This window comes from Meriones unguiculatus, chromosome 8, assembly GCF_030254825.1.
Source record: "Meriones unguiculatus strain TT.TT164.6M chromosome 8, Bangor_MerUng_6.1, whole genome shotgun sequence".
NCBI lineage: Eukaryota > Metazoa > Chordata > Mammalia > Rodentia > Muridae > Meriones > Meriones unguiculatus.
Genome location: NC_083356.1, coordinates 44,938,438 through 44,963,645, shown reverse-complemented (window position 1 = coordinate 44,963,645; position 25,208 = coordinate 44,938,438). Strand labels below are relative to the sequence as shown.

Sequence of the window (25,208 nt, the reverse complement as noted above, 5' to 3'; positions counted from 1 at the left end):
CTTTGTACTAACTAAATAGGGATTGTGGACTTAATGTTAATGAGAATAAATTAGCTCCTGAGGATGTCTGACAGAAACTCCTGTCTTTACCTTAGCAACTGGTGTTTTTAGTAGTAACCCGCTGGCTTAGGGAATTAAAATTATCGTTTCAATTGGCATAGGGGGTAGAAGTTAATGTGTTTTTTTTTCCCAAAAACATGAAAGTCATTAAGATTTTTCACTCATTGATATATAGAAATATATAGAGAATGAGACCCTAAGAAATTTAAATAGATATCTTAAAATTATGTCATATATCCCAGGACTGAGGCAATTAATCAGTCACTAGTGAGTAAAGCAGTTGCTGTACAAGCAGCAGGACCTGAGTTGGAGCCTCTGGGACACATGTAAAGACCAAGGACTATATTGCATGTCTGTAGTCTCAGCACTGGAGAGGTGGAGCCAGGAGAAGCCCTGCAGCTTGCTGGCCAGCCACTGTAGCTGCACGCCTGAGATCCAGGCTCGGTAAGAGACACTGCCTCAAAAAACAAAGTGTAGTGCAATCAAGGAGACAGTGGATGTCCACCTTTGTCTTTCACAGTCAACTACTCACATATTCTTGTATGCCTGTATGCATACGTACTAAGACACACACACACACACACACACACACACACTACTTCACTTGCCCAAAGTGTAGCTTACATGACACTTAGACCAGCTGCATGATATGACCACTTTCAGGTCCACCCTTGTGTTCCATATTTAGGGGAACTTGCTTTCGAATACTTGTTCTTGCAGGAGACCATGACAAGTGCCCCTCCCTCAGACAATAAGAGACATTCTAAGCTACACATTTATTTCTGGGTCTTCAGATACGGCTCCTAGTCTGACTGCTTTTTGAGAAAAACAAACAAGGAAGCAAAAGACTGTCTCACAAGCAATACTTATATACTATTTTAATTCCAGATGGGTGTTATAGAATGTTCCATAAAATGTTCCATGTACAAATATTATTATTAATATCCTTAATTAACGCAACAACAGTTGCAGCACACAGATTCAGCCAAATTAGGAAAATTACATATTAGGTAACTGTGTTGCTAAGCAATATTACATACTCATTTTACTTAATTGCTGTAATTAGCATCTCCCAACAGATGCCACAATGCAAACCAAGGAGAGAGGGGGAGGGGAAAGGAGGAAAGGAAGAAGTTGGAAGAAGGAGGGAGAGTGGAGGGAAGAGAGAGGAAGGAGTGAGAAGGAGAAAGAAGGGAAGGAAAGGAACAGAAGAAGAAGCCACAGGCTGGATCTTTTAAAACTTCTGTTGACCCCAATTGTTTACCCCAGTGGGGCCCAGTAGTCCAACTCAGTAGACAACTCAGAAACAAATAAACACTGACAAGTATCAAACAGCTGGGTGAGAGGGGTGATCTAGGATCTTCCTTCCCCTCAGCTGGGAATAGCTGATTAGTTGCTTCATTACTTTTAAAATTTCTTTCATCTGAATATGGTGGGGAAAGTGACCCAAGACTGCATCTTCCAGAAAGTTTACAATATTGAGAGATCTTGAGATGTTGAGACCTCAATACCTTGACATATTGAGAGCCATAGAGATGAGCATAACACAGGAGAATGAACAGGGTGGCAATTTGGAGCCAACTTTTGACTGGTTCCTGGTATTAGTCAAGTGAAGATGACTGGATGTCCTCCATTCTTTTACTCACTTGCCCATGACCATTCACGCCCCCAACTTTCGGAAGCAGTGCACAGAGTGAAACGTGATCCTCACACATGAAAGCTCACACCAATGCATCTGTTCCTATGACACCTTTTTGAACATGGTATTTTGGACTTCACCTAATTAAAAAGTCTACGTGCAATCAACAAGATGTCCAGGAACCCATATGTACAGTCCAGAAGTTCAACCTGGTTCTATAAGCCCACAGAATCCATATTCTTTTTATCACACTTGAAAAGGGGAGGGGGGAAACTCCAGAACATCAGATATAGACAGAGAAGGAAACTGAAAGGAAAAGGTAAGGGACTTCAGGTCATCCTTCAGGTCATCCATGGGTTTCTTTCATTCATTTGACATTCTTCACCATAGCTGAACAAGAGTTAACCTAATAGATAGTCTCATTTCATAATAGTTCAAAGCCCTAGGAAACCTGCCCTCTGAAGCTAATTGTTCCTTTTACCATTTACCATGTGCCACAGTGTGCAGAGAACACAATTTCCAAAGAGATCTTTGAGAACATCTCCATATGAGGCAATGCCAATCAAAATCAGGTCTGTTCCTGGGGGAAATGAGCCACGCATGATCACCTGAGCAACCAGCTCTTACAATGACCGGCCTTCTCTTCCCCACATTTACTTTTATTTTTTAAAATTCTTCTACTGTCATCTCTTTCTTCAGTGTTGATTTCTGAACATGCATGGCCTCAGAGGATGCCACCCATTGACCACCAACCTCTGGTATTTTGGCATGCCAAATTCAAAGCTAGCATTTTTATATGAGTCTCCCATTTTTCCCCCATACTTCTTTCTCTCCACAGGCCAGCAAACAACTCTTATTAAGTCTGTTCCTCATATTTCAATGGAACTAAGTCATCAGGTATCTTTGATACTATATTTTGTTTTCTTTAAAATGATGTGGGTCAAGCTACTTTTCAGCCATTCGTACTTTCATTTGAGTTATGTTTTAGGACCCTAACAATTGCTAATGTTTACTGCTCAGTAAACACTCATTTGGCATGCCTCATTATCCCACCCCCCTTTTTCTTTTTTGAGATAAGGTTTCTCTGTACAGCCTTGGTTATCCTGGAACTCTCTCTGTGGGCCAAGCTGGTCTCGAACTCAGAGATCCACCTGACTCTGCTGTGATTAAAGGTGAGTGCTATTACCGCCCGGCTGGCATGCCTCACTCTTATGCTTTACATTTACAAGCATAATCTCAATTAGTATTAGCATTATGTATGGGAAGAAATGGGAGGCTCATGACACAATGCTGGCTCTGAACGTGACATGCCAATACTGCAGGTGGGTGGCCAATGGGTGGCTTCCTCATTGTAGAAAGCAGATTATGAAATTTGGATATTGGGGCAGGTTGATAATTTCCCCATGATCATATATAAGTTTGGCCTCCAGATTCATTCAATTCCTGGTTTGTCTAATGCCAAAGATGACCGGCACTTTCAAGTCTGGGATCGTGAGTTAATTGGAGGCTAACCTGAGCTAAATAGTGAATTCCCAGCCTGCCCCGAGGAGCTCATGGTATAGTAGGCATATATAGAGGGCAGGAGTCCAGCAACAAAAGAGAGTGCCAGGCACAGATGGAATGGCAGTGGGGAGAAGGCACACCTCACTTGATGATTTGACTGGGTACAAACCTACATCCTGGAGCCTTTAATTCTCTCATGCCACCCTAGGGGAGGCCATGGAATAGGCCCACATTCCCAAAGAGTGCGAATGCCTTCCAGGCTGTGTATGAACACCATAGTCTGTTTCTAATTTAACATTTAACAAATGCAATTGGTCATATTCTCCAGGGGCAAAGAGTGTCTAAATTTTTTAAGGTTAGCCCAAGGCTGCAAGTACTTTTAGCATTTAGAAATCAAGTTCATTCTTAAGGAGCCAGCATGCTTGGTAGCAAAGTTCCATGTCCCTGGCTGCCAGGCGGCATGAAAATAGTGAAGTGCACACTCATCCTTTCTCCTGATGCCTGCCCTACTCCTCCTCCCACAGGTCAGCATGAGGCGCTTTAGCAGCCTTGTTTTCTTTGCAGGCTTTGTGTTTTCACATTTCCATCAACACTGGGGCTGGGTGAGCAGAATTTCTTCATTAAACCTTCTCTAGAAATCCAGAAAAAAATTTGACCTTAATCTTCAGTCTCTGTAGACTCGTGTGACTTACCAATTATGACAATAATAATAATAAAAAACCCCAACACTCTTACTCCATGTGGGTAAGCGGACCTTTTGAAAGATATTCAGCAACCTCAAGCAAACTTTAGCTAAGCAAAATATGTTTTCCCAGGGACTCATAAAAAGTAGAGGGGAGAGAATAGGCAAAATTACATGTTTGCAAAAATCCTGAGTGTGTTGTTGTGAACCGGAGGTGTCTTGCGAACTGGAATCCCCAGATCCCAGAGATGCCAAGGCAGACTGTCAGTCAGAGAGGTGCTTGTAAACTTCTGTGTGTGGCGATGGACAACAAGAACATGTTGTGAGAACGTCTGGGACTACTACTATGAAAAACAATCAAATTTTCATCCTCAAAAAAATATATAAATCACGTATGTCTGGGTCTTAAGAAAGAAAGAAAGAAAGAAAGAAAGAAAGAAAGAAAGAAAGAAAGAAAGAAAGAAAGAAAGAAACCTAACCAATTAAATCAGCTAAAGTGTGTGAAGAAGAACTCAATTTAGAAGAAACCCTTTCGTATTCGCTGAAGTGCCAGCTAGTCCCTCTGTGTGTAACGAAAGGCAGCATCTGTGAGAATCTAAGCAAAGCTTCCCAGCACTGCCAAGGGGAAGGGAGGAGCCTCACAGGTGGCTTGTGCCAGACAGTGTGCTATAAGGCTGTTCAGGTCCGCTCTGGGCAAAGTGGTGAATGAGTGAATGATTGTGCCCCATCCTTGACTTAGATGCTGAAGTCTTCACCACCATAGGAGCTAGTGTGGTAAATGTGGTCATAGAGAATGGGGCCCCCATCCACATGATTAGTGGCCTCCTAAGAAGACACAGGGGGAACTGGCCCTGTCTCCAGACGTGTTCAAAAAAGGAGGCTGTGTGAGGACCTGCAGGAAGGTCCTAAACCATCAAGAGGAACATTGTCAGAAATGACTATCCCAACCTGGACTTCCAGCTTCTAGACCTGGAGGAAAATGAATTTCTACTACTGTTTTTCCCCAGACCAACTGAGGGCTGAACACTCTGTATCCAGACTCAACTTTGTGAGCACTGACATGATGCCGCCAGGAGAAAATTTCATATTGTGATCATTAAATTGTTTCACACACAAAATTATTGTATGGAGCTCCATTTAGGCTATGTGGATAAGATATACAAACAACATAATGAATTTATCATCTGTGTTAGGGCTCCCTACCCAAATATCTCATTACCTATACATTAATGTCACAAATTCTAAGAAACATCCAAAATGTATTTCATATAACAGTCCCTCAGCTTGTGTTTTGTTTCTACTGACTAATGCCTAAAGTTACAAAGCTGACATTTGTTAACTTATAGAATTTGTGACCTGGAATGAATATTGGTTGGAGGAGATGATCCACAACAATTAATAGAGATGCAAGGAAGTTTGCAACAGAAAGTGAGCTAATACTACCCACAAGAATGTGCTCACTTTGCTGTGGGACCCAAGGCACCACCATTTTCTTTCACTATTAGATGAGATTGAGTGACAGAAAGTGCAGGAGTAAGTTGTCATGTGACTTCCTAATTAAGGACATTTGTGATCAGCTACCTTATGCTCTTGTCATCATGCTCTACCCTCATGATGTACTCTGTGCTCTCAAACTGTGAGACAAAATAAACCATTTTTATTTGCTATTTGGTCACAATTAAAAAAGAAATATCTAATGCAGGAGGAAACAAAAGATGTACTTTGTGGATAAGAGTTTAGGGAAGATGTCCACATTTCCATGCTAGGGTAGCCTCTAATAGGAAGGACCCTAATTTTCTTTAGTTCCCACACCCACCACTTCCAGAAATGATTTTGCTGAGAAGTAGAAAGCCTCAGCTCCGCCCTCCCCGCAACATCTTAGCGAACCTGATTGTGTGCAATCTGGAAAGCGCTCCAGTTACAGCTGGAGGGAGCCCGGCTTCCACGCTTCATTTGGAAGCTCTGCATATACAGGCATGGGGGCACCATGTCCTGAGTCAATAGCATGGGAAATGGGCTTTGTTTTTATTGTCTAGTTTATGAAAGTCTTCATATGGAGTTTCCAGAGAGAAGCTGTACAGGAAAAATGACCTACAGTGACTGGTAGTCAAGGCAAAGGTCTCTTAAAAACCTATTTTTCTAAAGCATTGTTCATCGGCTTCATATCAAAGATACCCCTCTGAGTGCATTTAACAAATGAGGGCTCTAGAGACAGGAGGTTTGTTAGCCTGGAGGTGGGCACTGTTCTAGAAAAAGAGAGACTAAGATGGAAATTTGTTGCCTTTACATTTCTAGACCGCCACTCAGGAGCACACAGTGAATTGCCTCCTAGCTGGAGGGGACGAAGTGAGAATGACCAGCTGAGCAACCTGAATGTGCTGAACTTCTAACTGCTAGATGGAGCTCAGAGGAATACCCACGGCCCTGACTTCATCCTTGCAGGTCTCGTACACATACAGAATAAATTTCATTTTGCAGCTCAATGGTTAGTGCGTGTTGTTCGGAAGGATGATGGTGAATGGAGGAAGAGCCACCGGCTCTCCTGTATAGTGACAAGATCTTTATATTGTGTTGTGTTCTAGCCAGCTACACGTGTGCACTTGAAGGGGTTTTCCTTTCTCATTCTCACATCAGATAAATGTTTATGGCTTTAGAATTATTTATGTGCGTTGCCCGCAATCCATCCTTGGCTTGCCCGTCACCTGCGAGTCTGCATCACATATTTTTGGCATCCTTGCACTGGACGCTTCTCAGACCTCATTCTCTGTGAGATGCCATGTCTCCTTCTGGAGACTTTGCTTTTAAGGGCCATCTGTCACCTGTCAGTTTCTTTAACAATGGCCCTGAGCCTGGAAGTGTTGAGCCTGCTTATGCAGCCAGCATTAAGACCCCAAGGACGATAGCTATCCAGCATCTTTAGCTGTTGAAGGACTCCTTGGGGTAGGGGCCAGCCGGCTAACTAAGTGGGAGTGGGACAATCTCTGGAGGTGTCATGTACCTGTACTCCTTAACTCACAGTGGGTTAAATATTGATAAACCCACCCTTCCCCTTAAATACCAAGTCCACAGCTCACTGAATGTACGTATCCTACGTAACACCATAATTTAGCAGCAGGACAATGTAGAGCACCCATTGTTTCTACTGCGGTACAACATTTCTGCATCATCACAACGTCAGAAAGTCAGAGGCTGGGCTACTAGAAGTCAGGCATTGTGTGTTTAACAGCGCATTTGCTATAGGGAGTACTGACCAATAGAGCTTTTGGTAGTTGGGGGAACATCCTGGACATGTGCTATCTATCATGGTAGCCACTAGCTACACATGACTATTGCGTATTCAGTTGTGTGTATTCAGTAAGACAGGGAGTACACTTTTAGTTTTATTTACATTCAATTTGCTGAAGTAAGCCTAAGGGGCTTGCAGAGAGCAAAGAGTTCTCTGTGGGGTCAGGGAGAGGCTCAGAAACCAGAACCCATCCACCTTTGGTGGCTCCTGGCCCATACCCTCCTTCCTTCCTGGTCCTCTTTAAAGAACTCATTTAACATTTCCTTTCCTCACACTCATTGTCCCCTCTTGCACCTCTGAGGAACCAGGCCTACGTAAAGCCTCTCTAGGCCTTCCAACTTCACTAAGTCACATTATTGCTATGATTGGTCACATTAGGGAAGACTGGAAAGCAACCTCTGAGAAACTACTGTGTCTTCCCGAAACTCAAGTCTTGTGTCCTCATTGAAGTATGGTTTTATTTTTACCTATTTGTTTCCCTTTTCTTCATCATGGAGTTAGAACCACATCTGATGTCAGCAGTCTCCCCTTGACCTTTGTGTCTTTTATTTTTTTTTTTTTACCAAAGGTCAGAGTATCCACCCCAATTATGTCTGTAACTAATCCCAAGACTCTCAATGCTCCCCAGGTCTCCCAAGTGCTCCCCAGTGCTCTCTCTTGTGTGGTGAGAGCACACAGAATAGTGGACAGGCTAACTCTGCATTCCACCACCTGAGTTGACCTTCAGTGGCTTTGAGATGTCCCTGGCTCTGGGTAATGATGGAAGCTTGAGATGGGGCAGTTTTAAGGTCCGTCCTTCTTTAAGGTCCATAATTCCACAGGAGGAATTCTACAGTCACCATATTGGTGACTGTGGTCTGTTCTAGTGTGGAGAGCCGGGGTTTGGTTGCCATGGCGCTGGCTTCCACCCTCAAAACTGGTATACCATTATGACCGTTGGGCAACCGTCATCACGAGCCCAGCCCAGGGCGTCATATGGGGGTGATGGGTGAGCAGCCAATCAGGGGATGATACGTCATCTCACACCATGGGTGAGCAGCCAATCAGGGAATGATACGTCATCTCACACCACTCTGGTGCGAGCAGGGCTTATATAAACAGCGCCACTTCGGGGCTTGGGGTCTTCCTCCTTTCATCGTTTGACTGCAATAAAGCTTGCTGCAGAAGGATCCTGTTGTCCGCGTGCGTTCTTGCTGGCGAGACGATTATGCAGGTCGCAACATTCTAGTACCCCAGGCTGAGATCCATGTGGACATATGTGGTCTGTGTTGCTGAATGATGACTTGGTGATGTCCTTGGGCTTTACTGTGAGGTTGAGGGTGGTGGTGGTAGTGGTGTTGGTGTGTATGGGGTAGGCGCGGTGATGTTAGTGGCATGTATAGCCACCTGAGGCCATGCTGAGGCCCATGCTTCTGTACAGCTACTAAGGGCCATGAGTAGGTTAGTGGTCCTGATACAGTCAAGGGCCAAGTTGATGTCTGTGGCCTGTGTTACCACCAAAGGCCATGCCATCCATGGTCCATGTCCGTGGTCTAGGCTGCCACCTGAGGCCATATTAATATCTGTGGGCCTTGCTGAACTGGCTCCGCACCTCACAAGCCTCCAGGTGATTCTGGCAGTGGTATGGGTGAGGTGAGCTGGCCCCACTCCTCACCACAGCCAGGGATTCTGCAGTTGATGGCTTCTGGCAGAGGTGCAGATGGAGAAAGATAACCTTCCCTAGAGGACTGGCCTCTAAGAAGTTGACCATGCTCCAGGGAGTAGTGTGTGGACCACATAAAATAGACTTTGTTTTTAAATTCTCTTTTCTTTAAATTCTCTTCTTCTTTTTTTGGGGGGGTCATGGGGAAAGAGGTTTGGACATGGGACAACTGTGAGGTGAGTACAAGGAGGGTGCATGATGTGAGATTCCCCAAAAAGTCAATAAAATAATAAAAAATAGCATTTTTGTTTTGTACTTTTTAATAATAGCCATCCAAAGGAGTTGAGAGAATAAAATATTTCTATGATTTGCATTTCTTCAAGGATTAGTGATGAGCTGTTTTTACACAGACCTATCTATGGTTTATTTGTGTATCTTCTGAGAAGTGTCTCTTTGGGTCCATAGTACGTATTCTAACCAAGGTGTGTGTGTGTGTGTGTGTGTGTGTGTGTGTGTGTGTGTCTGTGTGCATTGTTGTTGTTACTGAGATGTAGGACCTCCTTGATATTCTGAATTCTGAATCAGACATGTGGTTTTCAAATCTTTCACCACATTCTGTGGGCTTCATTTTTGTTGTTGTTTGCTTTGCCAGACAGAAGTTCTATAGTTTGCTGTAATCCTGTTTATTTTTTTTTTTTTTTTGCTTTTTGTTGTTTGCACTTTTTGTGTCATATCTAATAAGTTATTGTTAAGCCCAATGTCAAGATGGTGCTTTTCTAGGAATTTCTTGATTTCAGATTTTATGTTAAAATACATTTTACATCTACAGTTGAGTTGATTTTTTTCTATGTAGTTTGAGATAAGAAACCGATTTTATTCTTTTGCATATGGATATTTAGTTTTCCCAGCACCATTTATTGAAATGACTATGATTTCCCCATATGTCTTTTGCTCTTGACATCCATGTCAAAGATCAATTGACTGTAAATGGGTGCATCTATTTCTGAACTTTCCATTGGCTTCCATTAGTATGCATATTATTGTGTCAGTATCATTTGCATTTGGTTTCCCCTGACTTAATTATGTACTTGAAATCAGCAAATGTGAGGTTTCCTATAAGGAAAAGGTAATTTGATGTGTGTGTGTGTGTGTGTGTGTGTGTGTGTGTGTGTGTGTAATTGAATGTTATTTGGCTTAAAAAATTCAGCTAAGTAAAATAAGTCAGAAGCAGAAGGACCTGATACATGATTCAATTTATATGAAGACTCTAAGATGTCAGACTCATAGTAATAGAGTTTCATGATTGTTATCAGTTGCTAAGGGGAGGGAGAAACTGGTAAGTGTTGGCCAATGGGTACAAAGTTTCCATCATGTGACATAAAGAGGTCAGGAGAAACTCCCTGGAGGTGGTGGATATGCAGTATCGCATTGATTATGGTGATGGTTCTGTGGATGTGAACATCTCTCTGCATCCAATTACATCCTCTATACGTACAGCTTTTTGTGTGCCAGTCAGAGCCAAGTGAGGAAGTCTAAGAAAAGCTACAGTTCACATGAGTAGCTAGTACACAGCAAACATTCCAAGAAAACAGACAGAACGAGGTGTTCCCACTTCCACAGGAAGTTCACACAAAACAGGAGGAACTTACTCTGAGGAAACTCTTACAAACAGAAAGGGCATCTGCACAGGCTATTTGCTATACTGCCAGGTAAAGGCCCATGATTGATGATTATCCTTGACCACTGAGATTGGAAACACACAAATCTAGTTCATTTCCAAGTTCATGTCCAGCCTGGGATATCCACAAATGCCCTGGTTCCTTAATGACAGTTGATTATTTTGCTTGTCACCGTGCTGTCTTGTGTTTAACAACAGATAGTAACTTGCCTGGTTAACTATGTGCACCCATATTCTTGAGGAGTTCCAGCCCCTGCCATACTGTTAGACACACTAGAATCGATTAAGATAGTATCAAACTTGCAGCCCAACACCCAAACCCTCAGCCAAGGCTACCTGGTGGCAAGAAGTGGATATGAATGCACTGGACTGAACCAGGCCTCCTTCCTCCGTGGCATGCTGTCATAGATTAAAAGGTCTTTCTCAGTCAGAACAACGAGGGCTGGTTTCCACTGTTTCTCACTCTCTCCTGGCACCTGAAATGGAAAGCAGATAACTGTGAAATAGCTGAAGGACGGAGTGAGTGGAAAAGAGACACTGGCATCCCCTCAATCAGAGGGCCAAACGAAATGAGTTCCTGCTCCAATTGTTGAAACGGGAAGAAGTAACTCCAGCGTGATCCTAGCAGTTCTTGATCATTGAAATATGTGATGTCCCAAGAGCCCTGGGTTGTGCTGCCTGCAGCGGAGCTGCTGCGCAGCTGCCATTGGTTCTCACCTGTCAGCCAGCACTGAATCTTGTTTTCACAGTGGGAGGCAAATACTTGGGGGAGTCAGCGCTCTCATATTAAGCTCTGGTAGAGCACATTTGTTATGAAAAAAATCTGAACAAATATCCAAAGGAACTGAAAAATATCCTGCAGAGGCCGTGTTTCCTCTGGGTGTGAAACACGCAGTCTTAAGTCTTGCTCTTGAATTTCTCCTGTGATTCAGGCATCACTTTAAGTTTTCTCTTCTTCCACTGACTGTTCAGTCCCCCTCAGTGAAGAATACCTACATAACTCAAGGGCCAGGATGACTAAGCAGAAACAGGACAGAAAACATTGATTGCATAATTGGACCAGATGAGCTTTTGCGGCCCTTCTGGTGCTGACACCTGTAGAGTTCACTATGAGCCTATTCTTTTGGCCCAGTGTCAATTCCCTTGAACTCCTCACATGCTCTACTGTTTATGAAAGTGCTCTCTTTTGAATCTGAACTTGAGGGCCCAGATTAAGCTTGTTTGGAGTGCAGAATCTCAGGCCCACCCAGATGTGTATTTATCGTGATGTACAAGTGCTATGTATGCTCCTTCAGGATAAAGAAGCATGGTTGTAGATTAGGACAGAGACTGTCTTTGGTGATGGCTAGATCCTCAGTGCAGACAGCTTTTGCCTAAGCCATCACTCAAGTTGTTTTAAGAATACAAGTAAACTTAACAGTGAGCCAAACTCATAGCTCATTTCTCCCCATTTGCCTTTAAAAGTATTTATTGGTTTGTTTGTTTGTTTGTTTGTTTTACCCATATGCTATTTAGCATGCATGTGGAGGTTGAAGAACCGTGTGCAGTTCTCTCCCTCTGCCATATGGATTCTGGAGATCAAATTCAGGTTGTCTGGCTTAGAAGCAAGCACCTTCATCTGCTAAGCCACCTTGCCTATTTATTCCTTTTATTCTAATCATATATATATATATATATATATATATATACTCACTACTATACATGTATATATAATATATATAATCATTACTGAATATATAGGTATTAAATTAATTTTATTTATTTCAATATATATTTCATATGTGTATATTGAAATATACGCATAAATATAATATTTATGTATGGACAAGTATATATATATACACAGGTATATGTGTGTATGTATATAGATATACACATACACACATGTATGTAGGTATAAATATATATATACACACACACAAACACACATTTTTTTTTCTTGAGACAAAAATCTCACCTAGGCTGGCTCCTCCTGCCCCAGGCTCTTAAGGGCTGAGATAACAGGCTTACACTACCATGCCTGGCTTCATTATCACAGTAAGTGCCACCGTGAAATCTTCACAGAAGGGGAGGCACATGCATGTGACTGCTTTTCACACCAGCACCATGGCCAGTGCATTAGAAATGAGGGCCCCAAGTAGAGAAGATGTGCAGCTTGGTGCTGGGGCTGACTTTTCTAATTTCTCTATGTAGCCCAGAGACAGCTCTGGTGTTCACGAGAGGTCCTAACTGCCATACTTTCATGCTCACACTGACAAACACATGGACAGCAAAGGTGAGAAGTGCTGAGGCCACAGCTGGGAAGCCAGAGCGCCAACCCTGCTCCGTAGCTTGCTAGCTGTCAGTCGTCTAATTCTTTTGTATCTCAGTTTCTGTATCTGTGAAATGACGACTTGTAGCATCCACTGCAGACGAGGTGTGAGGATAAATGAGTTAAAATGCGTAGAAGGCTTAATGCAACGCAGAGCATGCACCATGGAGGTACCTGCTGACTAGCTCCTGCCTCTCCATGCTACTTGGGTGATTAAATGTGACAGAGGGTGTGATGTGCTTAGCAGCTGGCAGATGATAAATAAACGTTGTAGCGGTCCACTTAAAAAAATAACACTGAAAAGGTGTTCTTTAGAAGTGGAATGAATACATGAAGACAATGTCTTTCCTTGGGGAACATTATAAGCTAAATCAACCATACCTTTTATACCAACAATTTAAATAACTTCTCTTTTCTTTCCCAAAGACCTCTGCCTTTGAAGAACTCTTCTTAGTTTTTAATACACCACCTTCCAGCAATTCCAAACAAAAACTCGCTTCCTAAGGAGCATCACCAACTTAATTAGTTGTAAAACCGTTTATACTAGAATGTGAATGAATGACTGGTGGCTTGTCTTCTTTCCCTTTATGCATACTAAAAATATCTACCCTTAGCTTATTGATTTTGTATGACTTCTCCACAACAGAGGAAGAACATCTGCAAAAGAGCAGAAGAGAGTGAGAAGGAAAAGTCTTTACAAGGTGAATAAGCTATATATCTGGAGGCAATAAGTAGTGGTTTGGGGAAAGGGATCGAAATAAAATTTTCCAGCTTCTACATTAAACTTAGTAAATTACCTTTCCAGGTCATTAAGTAGGACTGGAGAAGCTACAAAATGATCCTCCCAGTGTGACTATCTCACTTACCCAGTCAGCTCTGATCCATTAATGCTGACCGCAATCAGTCATTTAAATGTGAACATGAAAAATCATGATTCTTCAGAAACAACCTGAAGTTTGTAGAATGATCCTGGGCAGTAAATACCAATGGTGGCATGATGACCACTGTCCCAATGGGGTCAGTGTCACAGCAGTGTGTCCAGTAGTGTGTGTAGGTTTGAATCATTCCAAATCTCTACATAGTTTATGGTTTACTCAAGCTACCTATGTGGTTCCCTTAAAATATACTGTGAAAAAACCTCTGATGGGGGCTATTTTCCACCATCCCTGTGTGCAGATCTGGTGTCTCTATACTGTATAAATTTTTCAGAACAGCAGGATGCCCATGACTTTACAAGGAAAAATAAAAAGCCATAGAAAAAAACAGGATTTTGGGTGCCAGAGAGATGGCATAGTGGATAAAGCATTTGCTGTGCAAGCACGAGGATTTCAATTATAATCACTAGGGCCCACACAGGAGTAGGGTAGACTTGGGATCCACCTGCAGCAAAGCCAGCATTCAGAGGGCAGGGCCAAGGGAGCCCAGGGGCAAGCTGGCTATCTGGATTAGGCAGGCATGCTTCGAGTTCAGCAAGACACTCTGCCTAATAAACAGAGGAAAGGACATTGAGGAAGATATCCAATGTCCTTGGGCTCATGCATGTGCACTTTGATGCATACAGGCCCTCCCTCCTAGGCATGTCACATATGTACACATCAACCCTTGGAAGAAAAGAAGAATAGGACTTTGAAAAGCATAGCTTGTTCCACAGCAGCCCAGCATGGAAGCCTCAGAAGCATATTTCTTTTTGCAGTTGTTGTTAGGCTGAAGTATCTGTGCTCTTGTTCTGGTGACAACACCTATTAGAAGCCTAGTCTTTCTGGCACCCCAACATAGTCCAGTGTCAATGCAACAGTTCTGGGGGTATGTCTGCATTTTATTAACATGATGTCATGTCTGATGTGGATATTACAATGTCCACTTCCACCCCTCATTCTGCTTTGGATGCTGAAATTGTCAGTTTCTGGAGCACTCATTGCATGTATAATAAAAAGAGAAGGGCAGGAGAGGGGAAGAGATTCTGTTCTGCAGTAATTCAGGAGCGGTGTCCTGCTGAACAGAATCATTTTCACTTCCATGGCACATCACAGGATAAGTTTGCAAACTAGTACAAAGGGTGTGAATGGTGGTGAAAACTGACTGGAAATGGAAAATGAAAGATGGAAAGCATTATTGCAAGTGGAAACCTTGGGACCTATTTGTAATGGGTTCCAAAAGTCAAGTTCAGGGGTTATGAACTTTATAAACTTTGGTCCCCTGTTTGGGTTGAACTGTAAGCTGTAGAACTTTGTAAAAAGCCACAGACAGCTGTTACGGGTTTGTATGCTGGCAACATGCTGACCCCTCATTGAGTTAAGTCTTTATCTTGCACCCCTGAGCGTGGTTCCTATTGGTCCCGGAATAGCGTTAGAAAAACAACAACCCCATCACCTATGAAGCACACAGAATATGCACATTAACCGTTGCTTTGAATGTTACAGTTTTACCAAAACCTTTCGAAGCTGATTCCTTAAAAAGTGTGGCTATTGTTAACAGCTAGTCACAGTTTTAAAGATTGGAGGAATTGCTGATGATACTCATGGAGGCTGTAACAGAGTGCCTTGCACAGCAAGCAAACCTCAGCATTAGCTACATTTACTATTACACTCCGTAAGGATAGCAGTGGCAGATTCAAGCTGTGACTGGACTGGAACAAGGACTGCTTCCTTTCCTGACTTACTATCCTCACTGGCCAATGACGAGATGGGTCTAAATGAGTGCTAATGGCCTTCAAAGCTCAATCATTTAAAAACGAACTATTTCTCTCTCTCTTTCTCTTTCCCTTCCTTTCTTCTTTATTTCCTTCCTTTTTTTTCAGTGTGTGTGTCTCTCTGTGTGTATACACCTGTGGAGACCAGAGAATACTTGAGGGAATTGGTTCTCTCCTGTCACAATGTAGGATGCAGGGAATGAACTCACAGCTTTAGACTTGGCAGCAAGGACCTTTACCTACTGAGCCATTTCACCAGCCCCAAACACATTTTATTTTTTAAACTTAAAAGTCTCTTCCCCAAAGCCATAAATATTCTTGCTTTACAATTTTTTTGGAGGGGGGAGGGCTTCTTTTTATCCCTCATCTGACTCAGTCTTCCCAATATAGATTTCCCACTTACTATTTTTTAGCAGAGATGGTTGAACAAGCTCATAATCTTTGGAGCAAAAAAAAAAAAAAAAAAAAAAAAAAGAGTAGTATCAAAATCTGGCTCTGCCACTTGCCAGCTGAGGCATATGCACAGGGTCCGGAAGCCCCAGCTACACTGGTCGTTGGATGTATCACGTGCTGAGTGTGGTGTCCCTGCACAGTGTGTGAACGCGGCGTGAGAGAAGTAGAGTGGGTGCTGGATGTGTTTAGCGGTCTTTGAGCCATGCTTTGCTCTACATAGTTTATGGTTTACTCAAGCTACCTATGTGGTTCCCTTAAAATATACTGTGAAAAAACCTCTGAGGGGGCTATTTTCCACCATCCCTGTGTGCAAATCTGGTGTCTCCATAATGTATAAATTTTTCAGAACAGCAGGATGCCCATGACTTTACAAGGAAAAATAAAAAGCCATAGAAAAGAACATCTGGGGGAGGATTTACCACACCTATAGGTCCAAGGCATTGTGTTCCTTGACATGGCCCTGCCCAAGTCAGGCAATATACACTCACTGAGGACCTCACTTGCCTTCTGGGCTCCTATGTCTCTCCTTGCTGTACTTTTTCGCCTGCTTGGGCAGCTCAGAAAGGAAGGCCCAAATGTAGGGACAGGGATGGATAGCAAGGTGGAAAGTTCTGGAAAAGTTGATGACAACTTTGAAATTGGAGATGATGGTTATCTTGGCTAGCTTTCAATCGGTCCTCTTCGCCTCAGGTTGCCAGCTATTTGGAACAATGGATGAGATACCAGTGTAATAATAATCAGCATTTATCAACTTCAAAATGCTCCACAGACACTAGCTAATTAATCCCTGTACCATCTCTCAGAGAAGTTGGTACAGATAAATCACAGGCAAAGTGCTCAGCAAGGCCACTCACATCTTCAACTTCTTCTAGCTCAGGCTAGCCAGTCTATAGGACTCAGCAATCAGGAGCCAGAGACATAGACAGTTAAATGCAAAGGAAAGTGAAAACTCAGAAAGGACAAGGTACAAGTTAAAGGTAAAAAAGGGACGCGGGGAGATGACTTAAAGCACTTGCTGTGCAAACATGAAGACCCCAGTTCAGTCTCCCCATACCCGTATAAAGACCAGATGCGATGGTCTGCACCTGTAATCCTAGTTCAAAAGAGGCAGAAACAGGCATCCCGTGGTCCACTGGGCTCCGGGTTCAGTGAAGATGCTGTCCAAAGTATTAAGGTTGAGAGTGCTAAAATTAGCTGACGTTGACCTCTGGCCTCCACATATATAGGCATGCAAACACACACACACACACACACACACACACACACACACACACACACACACACGAGCAAGCGCTCATGTTTGCCCATGTAGCAAACTAAGCACAGAAGAGCAGGGTAACTAGAAAAAGAGGTATAGGAACTCTTTTGTTGTATGTAGGTATATAGACAACTAGAAAAAATGGTGTGGAAAAGTGTTGTCCAGACCAAATGATGCCAAGCGGCTGCATTTTTTCATGTACTTGGCTGGACTGCATAGTGATAAAACCACTTTGGAAAACAACATAGAAATCTCTCTGGAAGTTTAACATACATGTTTCATTTAATTCACTTACCTCTTATACTTGTGTTAAGCCAAGGGAAATTAAAGTATATGGCTGTATGTGATGGTTAATTTTCACTGGGGGTTGACGATGGACACGGAATCTTTCAGAAGACATACCTTTGGGCATGTCTACAATAGCATTTGTAGAGAAGAAGTTTAATGGAGGAGGGAAGACCCATTTGGAATGGGGACAGCACCATCATATGGGCTGTGATCCAAGACTGACTGAAAAAGAGATGGCAACTGTATTACCAATATTCATCTCTCTGTGAATAGCACTGTGACCAGCTGCTTCAAGGCCCTGTTGCCATGCCTTCTCCACCACAAAGGATGGCGAGCCAACATGCACCTCCTTCCTTCATCTGCTTTTGTATTTTGTTCTAACAATGAGAAAAGTGACTGACATGCCACACAATAACCTTATTTTAAATATCTGTATTCCCCACAACCAAATGTCTATCAATAGATGAATATACAATCAAATGCTACATAGCTATATAAAGGGAAAAGAGGTAAAACAGAAACAAAGAATGAACTATTCATGCATATCATAACACATGAATTCAAATAATTTTGCAAAATAAAATAAGGCACATCTAGACTATATATAGTATAAAATTCAATGTATGAAAAATCTAGGAAATATAAACTAATCTGTAGTACAGTCATTTCTTAAGGGAGGAAAAAATTAGATATTGTTGTTTCGGAAAATCAGCTTCCAAAATAATAGTACATTACAATAGGCTTTTTTATTTTTATAAGACATACAAACAGAAGAATTATCCATCAAGACTGAAATTTTAGGTAGTTTTTATCTTCATTAGTTTACAAGAAACCATGAACAAGCATTGCTAATTTAATTTATTTAATATTATAATAAAATATTTTAGAGAAACACAGAGTCTTCCAGGATTGCTGAGAGGAGGGCAGTGATCTAAGACTCGTGTTTAGCATTTAAACGAGGTCACAAGGTCATTGGAATCCCTGGGACCCATGGCACCCTGCTCCCAGACTTCCTAGGGAAGAGCAGAGGGGAATCCATCACAAGAAAGGGGCTGGACCCCAATGCATTTTCAGAGTTTTTTAGTCCCTCTGCACATTTGCAGACAGAGTTGATTTCTTACAAACTGTTGTTATTTCCTGAGTGTGTGAAGGTCAGATGTTAATGCTCTCTAACAGAGAACTTTGGTGGCTCTATTAGAAGTAACGTCGTGTTCCATGAGACCTCATAATGAAGCCAACCTCAGGGCAGAGCGCATATCCACTGAGACAGGCATGCAGCTTGGTTTTAAATCTCCTCTCATTGAATGGCATTTCAGGAAGATGAGGCGGGAAGCTCAGCAGAGCCTGCTCTCTGTCGCCGAGTCACTCACTACACAGGGCTGTGCCTCTCCACAGCTTCCTTCATCTGCCTGCCACTAATGACACAGCATTCTGTGGCATTCCAACTTGTTCTTTCATGCAAAATAGAAAGTGGTATCGTATTCCCTTGGGTTATTCCATGTCTATCTGTGAGTTCAGGAGAAACAGTGAAATGGGACCAATACCTAGGGTCTGTCAGCCTGAGACTGTGGCTTATTGTAAGTTTAGGAAGGTTGTCCACTAGCTGTCCTTCCATGCCTCTTGAAAACAAGATGGAAGCCTTGCTGAACATTTACTGTATATATAGAGAAAAGATATATCTTTCCTTTCTGTGCTTTTGTCTGCTTCCCTTTGCAGACCCAGTATCATGGAGCACACAGCCCGTGAGCAAAACATAGCACTTAGGCCAAGCTTTAAAATGAGACATGACAAACCTGTGGCACATAGTATGCATATACCTTAGAAAAGCTACGAATGAGACCGAAAACAAGATTGTAAACTTTAAAACATCAATAGTTTTTATTTCTTCTAAGTCAATTATCTTATTCTCAAGCACAAATTTCATCCAGAAAAAGTCAGTTGTATGTTGGGTCTGTTCAGAGCTGTTGATGGTTTTTATTAGTAAGTACTTCATATAGATCTAGGTTGGAAACCCCAACAAAGAGAAAGGATCGATTGTTATAGCCTTCTAAATCCTATTCCGAGCCACCATGTCGGCATTCTGAAAGGAACCCGGGCCATGAGTTAGGACTTCAAAATGGGTTCTGCAGTGTGCCCATTTTTCCATTCACACTTTACCAATTTGTGTGCATTCAACCTGATGGCACTGATTTTACTACTAGAAGCTTGGTCCTTCCAGTGAAGCCTTCATGACCCTCAAATCCTCTTCATCTCCCAGACCAGCTTTCTGCATCTCCACCAGCCTGCCATATCAAGCTTCTTCCCTCATTGCTCATGTTCAGCTGAGTAAAGCCATCCCAGTAGCTATCTCTTTAGAGTCAAATGTGTGTCTGTGACCCACTGTCAGTGCCCAGGACCATCTGGAAACACGGTGGTGACTCCTGCAGGATACAGCCACTTCCCTCAGACAGGTTTAAACTTGAGCTATTTAAATGAAGGCCGATGGTTCATTAAGATACTCCCCCCCATACTTCATAATGCCTCATTCTTTCAAATATGTAAACAATGCCTTTTAATTTTGTTTACTCATTTTCTCAGCTCATTCTTTCCTCAGGAAAGTCCAAAGGTAAATTTCAAAATTGTGCCCTACCTGAATTATGCAGTATTCCTGGATTAAGCTTGGGATTGTTTGCAATTTGTTAAATCTTTGGATTTTCTAAAAACAGTAGTAAGTTAGAGGGGTAATTTTGAGAAGAAGCATTAGAAAGAGCTTGGCACTTTCATTGGATTGAGTCAAGTAAAGTTGGGGGCTTAAAGGTTTACAACAGTAAAAGAATTCTGTTTATCAAGGGAGAGTAAGAGGTGGGGGGGTTTAAGAGAGTTTGCTCCACGATCAGTACAGTGATGGGTTAAATTGGGTTCCCCCAAATCCAAAAGCTGAAATTGTAACCCTTGGATTGCAACCTTAGTTGGAGACTGGGCCTCTGTAGATGCACTTCGTCAAGCCGGGATGAGTTTCTGTAGGAGCAGATTTCTCTCCATATTAGTTACAATGCTGTGACAAAACACCCAGCAAGAATCAGCTTAGGCGAGGAATGGTTTATCTCAGCTTTCAGTTTGAGGAGACGCAGTCCATCACAATGAGAAAGTCATGGCAGCACAAGCAAAAAGCAGCTAGTCGGCCATGTTGCATCGTTGGTCAGGAATCAGAGAGCAATGAAAACCGGGATCCAGCTCTCTTTCATCTTTATATTCAGTCCTAGCCCACAGATTGGTGCCATTCATATTTCCTGTGTGTTTCCCCACCTCAGTTAACTTAATCTATAAAACCCTGAACAGAAATTCCCAGAGATTTGTTTCTAGAATGATTCTGCATCCCATCAAGCATCCCATCAAGCTGACAATCCATAGTTACCATTGCAGGCTCCCCAATCCAAAATTTTATGTACACAGAGGAATTGTGAACACAGACATACACAAAGAGATGAGACTGTGTTACACTGAGATGAAAACAGGATGGTATATCTGCAAGCCAAAGATCATCAGCATCTCATAGTGACCAGCAGCTAGTGAAGAAATACAGGACAGAATCTTTTTCATAGCTCTAAAAGGAAAATATCCCAGTCAGCACCTTAACCTTGGACTTCTAGCTCTAAAACTGAGAGACAAGTTTCTGTTGTTAAGCCATCCAGTTTGTGATTCTATATTCGGCAACCTTAGCATGCAAATGCAAGAACCATGCTATTTTACCAAGCCTTTGAGGCATTTATTATTATTCCCATTTAGCAGAAGAAGAAATCATGCTTCCGGAAACTCATTTCATGGTCAAGGTTAAAAGCTTAGCATTATAAAGCCACTGGTGCGCATTCTTGTATTTAAAACTTGTGCTATTTCCAGATCATAAACTGCCTCCCACAAGAAGAAAATGAGGAATTCTGTAGGAATATCAAGAAAACTGTGGGCAGAAGACAGCTGGGAACCAGGAGGATGGTCTCCTGCAGGCTGGAGTCCACAGGACTCACCTCAAAGCATAGAGGCAACACACCATGCCTCCCTTGGAGCCTTCTTGTCAGTTTGTCTTTCTTTCTTATTTCTTGGCAAATGGGGTTACACTCTGAGCAGACAGCAGTTTAGTCCAAGTTCCTAAATTTTTTTCTTGGTAATCAAAGCTCTTTATTCCCCAAGCCTCACATCTGATTAAAGTAATTCAAGACTAAGGTGTAAATGACTCACCAGCCTTAAGGGATGCCTCTATTTATAACATGAAGAGTGACAAAATTAGTCACTTATGTTTACTCCTCATTGAAAAATCGAAGAAATAATATTCATATCATGGCTTGTTATTTGAAGGAGGAGGCAAAATATTCTGAATTTGATTTGCATTTGTTTTTGCTACTTTAGCACATCATTTTCTTCATTGGGAGCGCTTGCCCCAGTGCCAATGTTTGTACATCCTCTCAGAGCTGAGTGTGGCTTAACGGGCTGGGCATTCTTACAGAAAACATCTCACAAGTTCAGCAGCTTGGGTAGGCTAAAGAATTACAGGGGATGTTTGTTACTACAAAGCTTTTCTATCCAGTTGTACCTATACGAAGTAAAGTTCTAGCTCATGGCAGAGGAAGATACAAAACGCTGACTTCTGCAGCATGTCAGTGACGGTGTTAATTACAGACTCCCTTAGACAAGGGGTCACAAGGTAGGACAGCGACCAAAAACCAGATGTAACTACTGAACTCTGGATTCTCCTGCTTCAGCCTGCCCACTGTTGGGACCACAAGCACGTGCTACAAGACCTCACTCAATGTTCAGTATTCCAAGAAAAGGCAGAAAAATGGATGCTTTTATATGAGTGTTCATTATTTTTAAAAATCGGTATATTGTTTTCCAGTTTTGGACCTTAAAGGCCCTAGAGCCAAGGTGATGACAGGTTGGTCTCCTTTGGAAGCTTTGGGGGAGTTTCCTTGACTTTCACACCTTTCAGCCTCTCCCTCATTGCTTGGCTCTTGAGGCAGCATTTGTTATCTCTGCTCTCTTTGTTCTTTGTCACCATGCTTTTTCTTCTCACAACTCTGACACCCTCACCCCTGTAAAAAGGATAACTAGGTGGTCCAGTATGGCCTCCCAAAGCTTAGGATTCTAAATTAAATCATATTTATGCAGTGTCCTTTCCCACCCAAGGGTAAAGCAATATGACCATAGGTTCAAGAAATAGAGGTAACAACATTGGAAGAAAGCGTCATGCTGCCTACCTCAGTCAGCAACTAATCCAAGTCAGATAAACAGTGTATGGAGTATAATGATAGGGAGTCTGAGGCTTAATTTAGAATTCTTCCCCAAGCTATTTCCAAATATAAAAAAGGAGCATGGGCTGAATAAGACTGACAAACTATCAACAACTGTTGAAAGGAGGGAATCAGGGCTTGAAGGCTTATTATTTTTTCTTTTGTGTAAACTTTATAGATCCCTGTAATAAAATTAAAGAATAAACAACATAGAGACAAAGGAAAATATACATATGAGACAGATTTGGTGCTCACACTGACAGCAGTCTTCTTGGAAATGTAAGGCACATACACACATACACTATCACCTCTGGGGTCATGTTTTATCTATCAACTTGATCAGGGTGAGGGATTCCATACAGCTGGTAAAAGACTGCTTCTAGCAGTATTTGTGTTTCTAGAAAAGACTGCCATATGGATCAACTGACTTAGAGAAAAAAAAGTGTCACTCTCACGAAATGAAGTGGATATCATTCATTCTCCTGAAGGAGCAGGTAGAACACAAGAAGCGCAAGGAATGACCCTCTTGGTTTGGTTCTGGAAACTGAAAACAGTCTTCCCACAGGATAAGGCTTCACTGTAGCAGGGAACGACTGCTTCCATCTCATATTGCTTTTTGTGTGCGTGTCTATGTGTACGTATGCCCACTGTGCTTAGCAGATTCTGGCTGACAAACCGTGGAAGTCCTGCCTGCCCAGCCCTCTCAGGCCCTTCATGAACATGTAAACTGTTCCTCAGGAGCATTGGTGGAGGGCTTTGCGGCCAGTGATCTAGAGGCTCTCTCATGGACAGCCTTCATCCACCCATGGTTCCATTTCTCTTTTTTCTTTCCCAGATGTAAACTGCCCGTGGCCATCTTCCAGAGAGGCATGAAAGACTGCTTCTCACCTGTGGTGCTCATGGATAATTAAATTAGACTCCTCTCAGCCTGGTGGGCAAAGCTATTTTATACTTTCATTAACTCCAAAGGGCCGTTTCAATTACACTCCCTGTTTGGCTAACAAGTTATCTTTGACTTACAACCCATGTCCTTAACACCTAGGAAATATACTCTTTAAAGGGTGGTGACAGGAAACAGAAATTCTTACCACCCCACTCCTTAAGAAATCCTTTGAAAGGCAGATGTCATTATCATTATATTATATTATTTATAATGATGATGATGATAAAGCAGGCTCTTTGAAAAACAGTTTCTGCTTTATTATCCTGTTTACAGAGGAGAAAAAATGGGAAAAAAACCTCAAGTGTAAGAATCTTCAGTCTCACTACCATGTTGGCTCTCTTTCTGTCAAGTCATATAGTCTGACTCTTTTTAGTAATCTTGGAAACCCTAATGTTACTGATGTATCAAAAAACTCCATCAATGTACTTGTTCTAGTTGAATCTATCATCAGTTATTACTAAACAACCAAACAAAACCAAACAAGAGTTAATTTTAGAGAGACCTCAGAACTCTGTGTCAAAGGACGAGAAACAATCAAATTCCAGGTTTACTTTTCTTGCATTAGTTCTCTATGAAAACTGCCCAAGTGAAACTGTTCACTTTTTTCTCTGACCTGGTGGAAAGGATGCAGTCTAGCACAAAATCTATAAATATTTTAAACAATTGAAGCAAACAAGTTGTATTGATTTGTTTACTCTCTGTCTGCCCATCTGTCTGTCTGTCTGTCTGGTGCATGCCAAGGAGCACATGTGGTGGTCAGAGGACTACACTTTGTCCTCTAGTCTGTAGGTCCTGAGGATTAAACTCAGGTCAGCACGTTTGGTGGAGGACACTTTTACTCACAAACCACCTCACCACATCCTAATCCCCCTACCACCATAAAGCATAAATCTTATCTGCCATGTCTAGCTTGTAGCTCAGCTCAGCGCCTTTCACTGTGACGGATCTTGAACAAGGTACTTACCTTTACCATGCTTCACTTTCCTCATCTCTAAATGGGGGTAATAAAACTTCCTCTTCTGTCTAGCTACCAGGCTGAATTCAGACGGAGTGTATGAGGGGATGATAGTTGTATGTCTAGCCATAGCAGAGTAAGTTCTCAAAACCCAGTGTTTCTCAGAATTTTAGCTGTAGTTCACTTGTGCCTGATTTAGCAGGGATGCTGTTTACAAATCCCAAAAGCTTCTTCCCCTAGGATCCATTATTGGAAATTGCTGGAGGCATAATCTATATTTATAGCAAGAACCCTGGCTACATCTTGTGCAAAAAATTGGGAATATCCATAGTGTCAATTGCCATCATCATTGTCATAATTTTGGATGCACTTCTTTTCTACCAGTCATTTCTAATGATCTTGACTTTCTTGTCTCCACATCAGTGGGTACCTATTAAAATTGGATTCTTGAACCCTATACCCAGTGACCTCTGATATCTAGGACTTAAGTGCACATGCCTGTTTCTGCACTTTAGAGTGTTATTCTATGTTGGGATGTACCAGCCCATGCACTCATTTGG

At 42.2% G+C, this 25,208-nt stretch overlaps 1 protein-coding gene across 1 annotated transcript in view; it reads right to left on the bottom strand.

The window, feature by feature from the left end:
• Sntb1 (syntrophin beta 1) overlaps positions 1-25,208 on the bottom strand; it is a 247,406-nt gene that overhangs the window by 18,628 nt on the left and 203,570 nt on the right. The window contains exon 4 of the mRNA XM_060389407.1: positions 10,827-10,966. Coding sequence (XP_060245390.1) covers positions 10,827-10,966 — 140 coding nt within the window. The remainder of the gene's footprint in view (positions 1-10,826; positions 10,967-25,208) is intronic.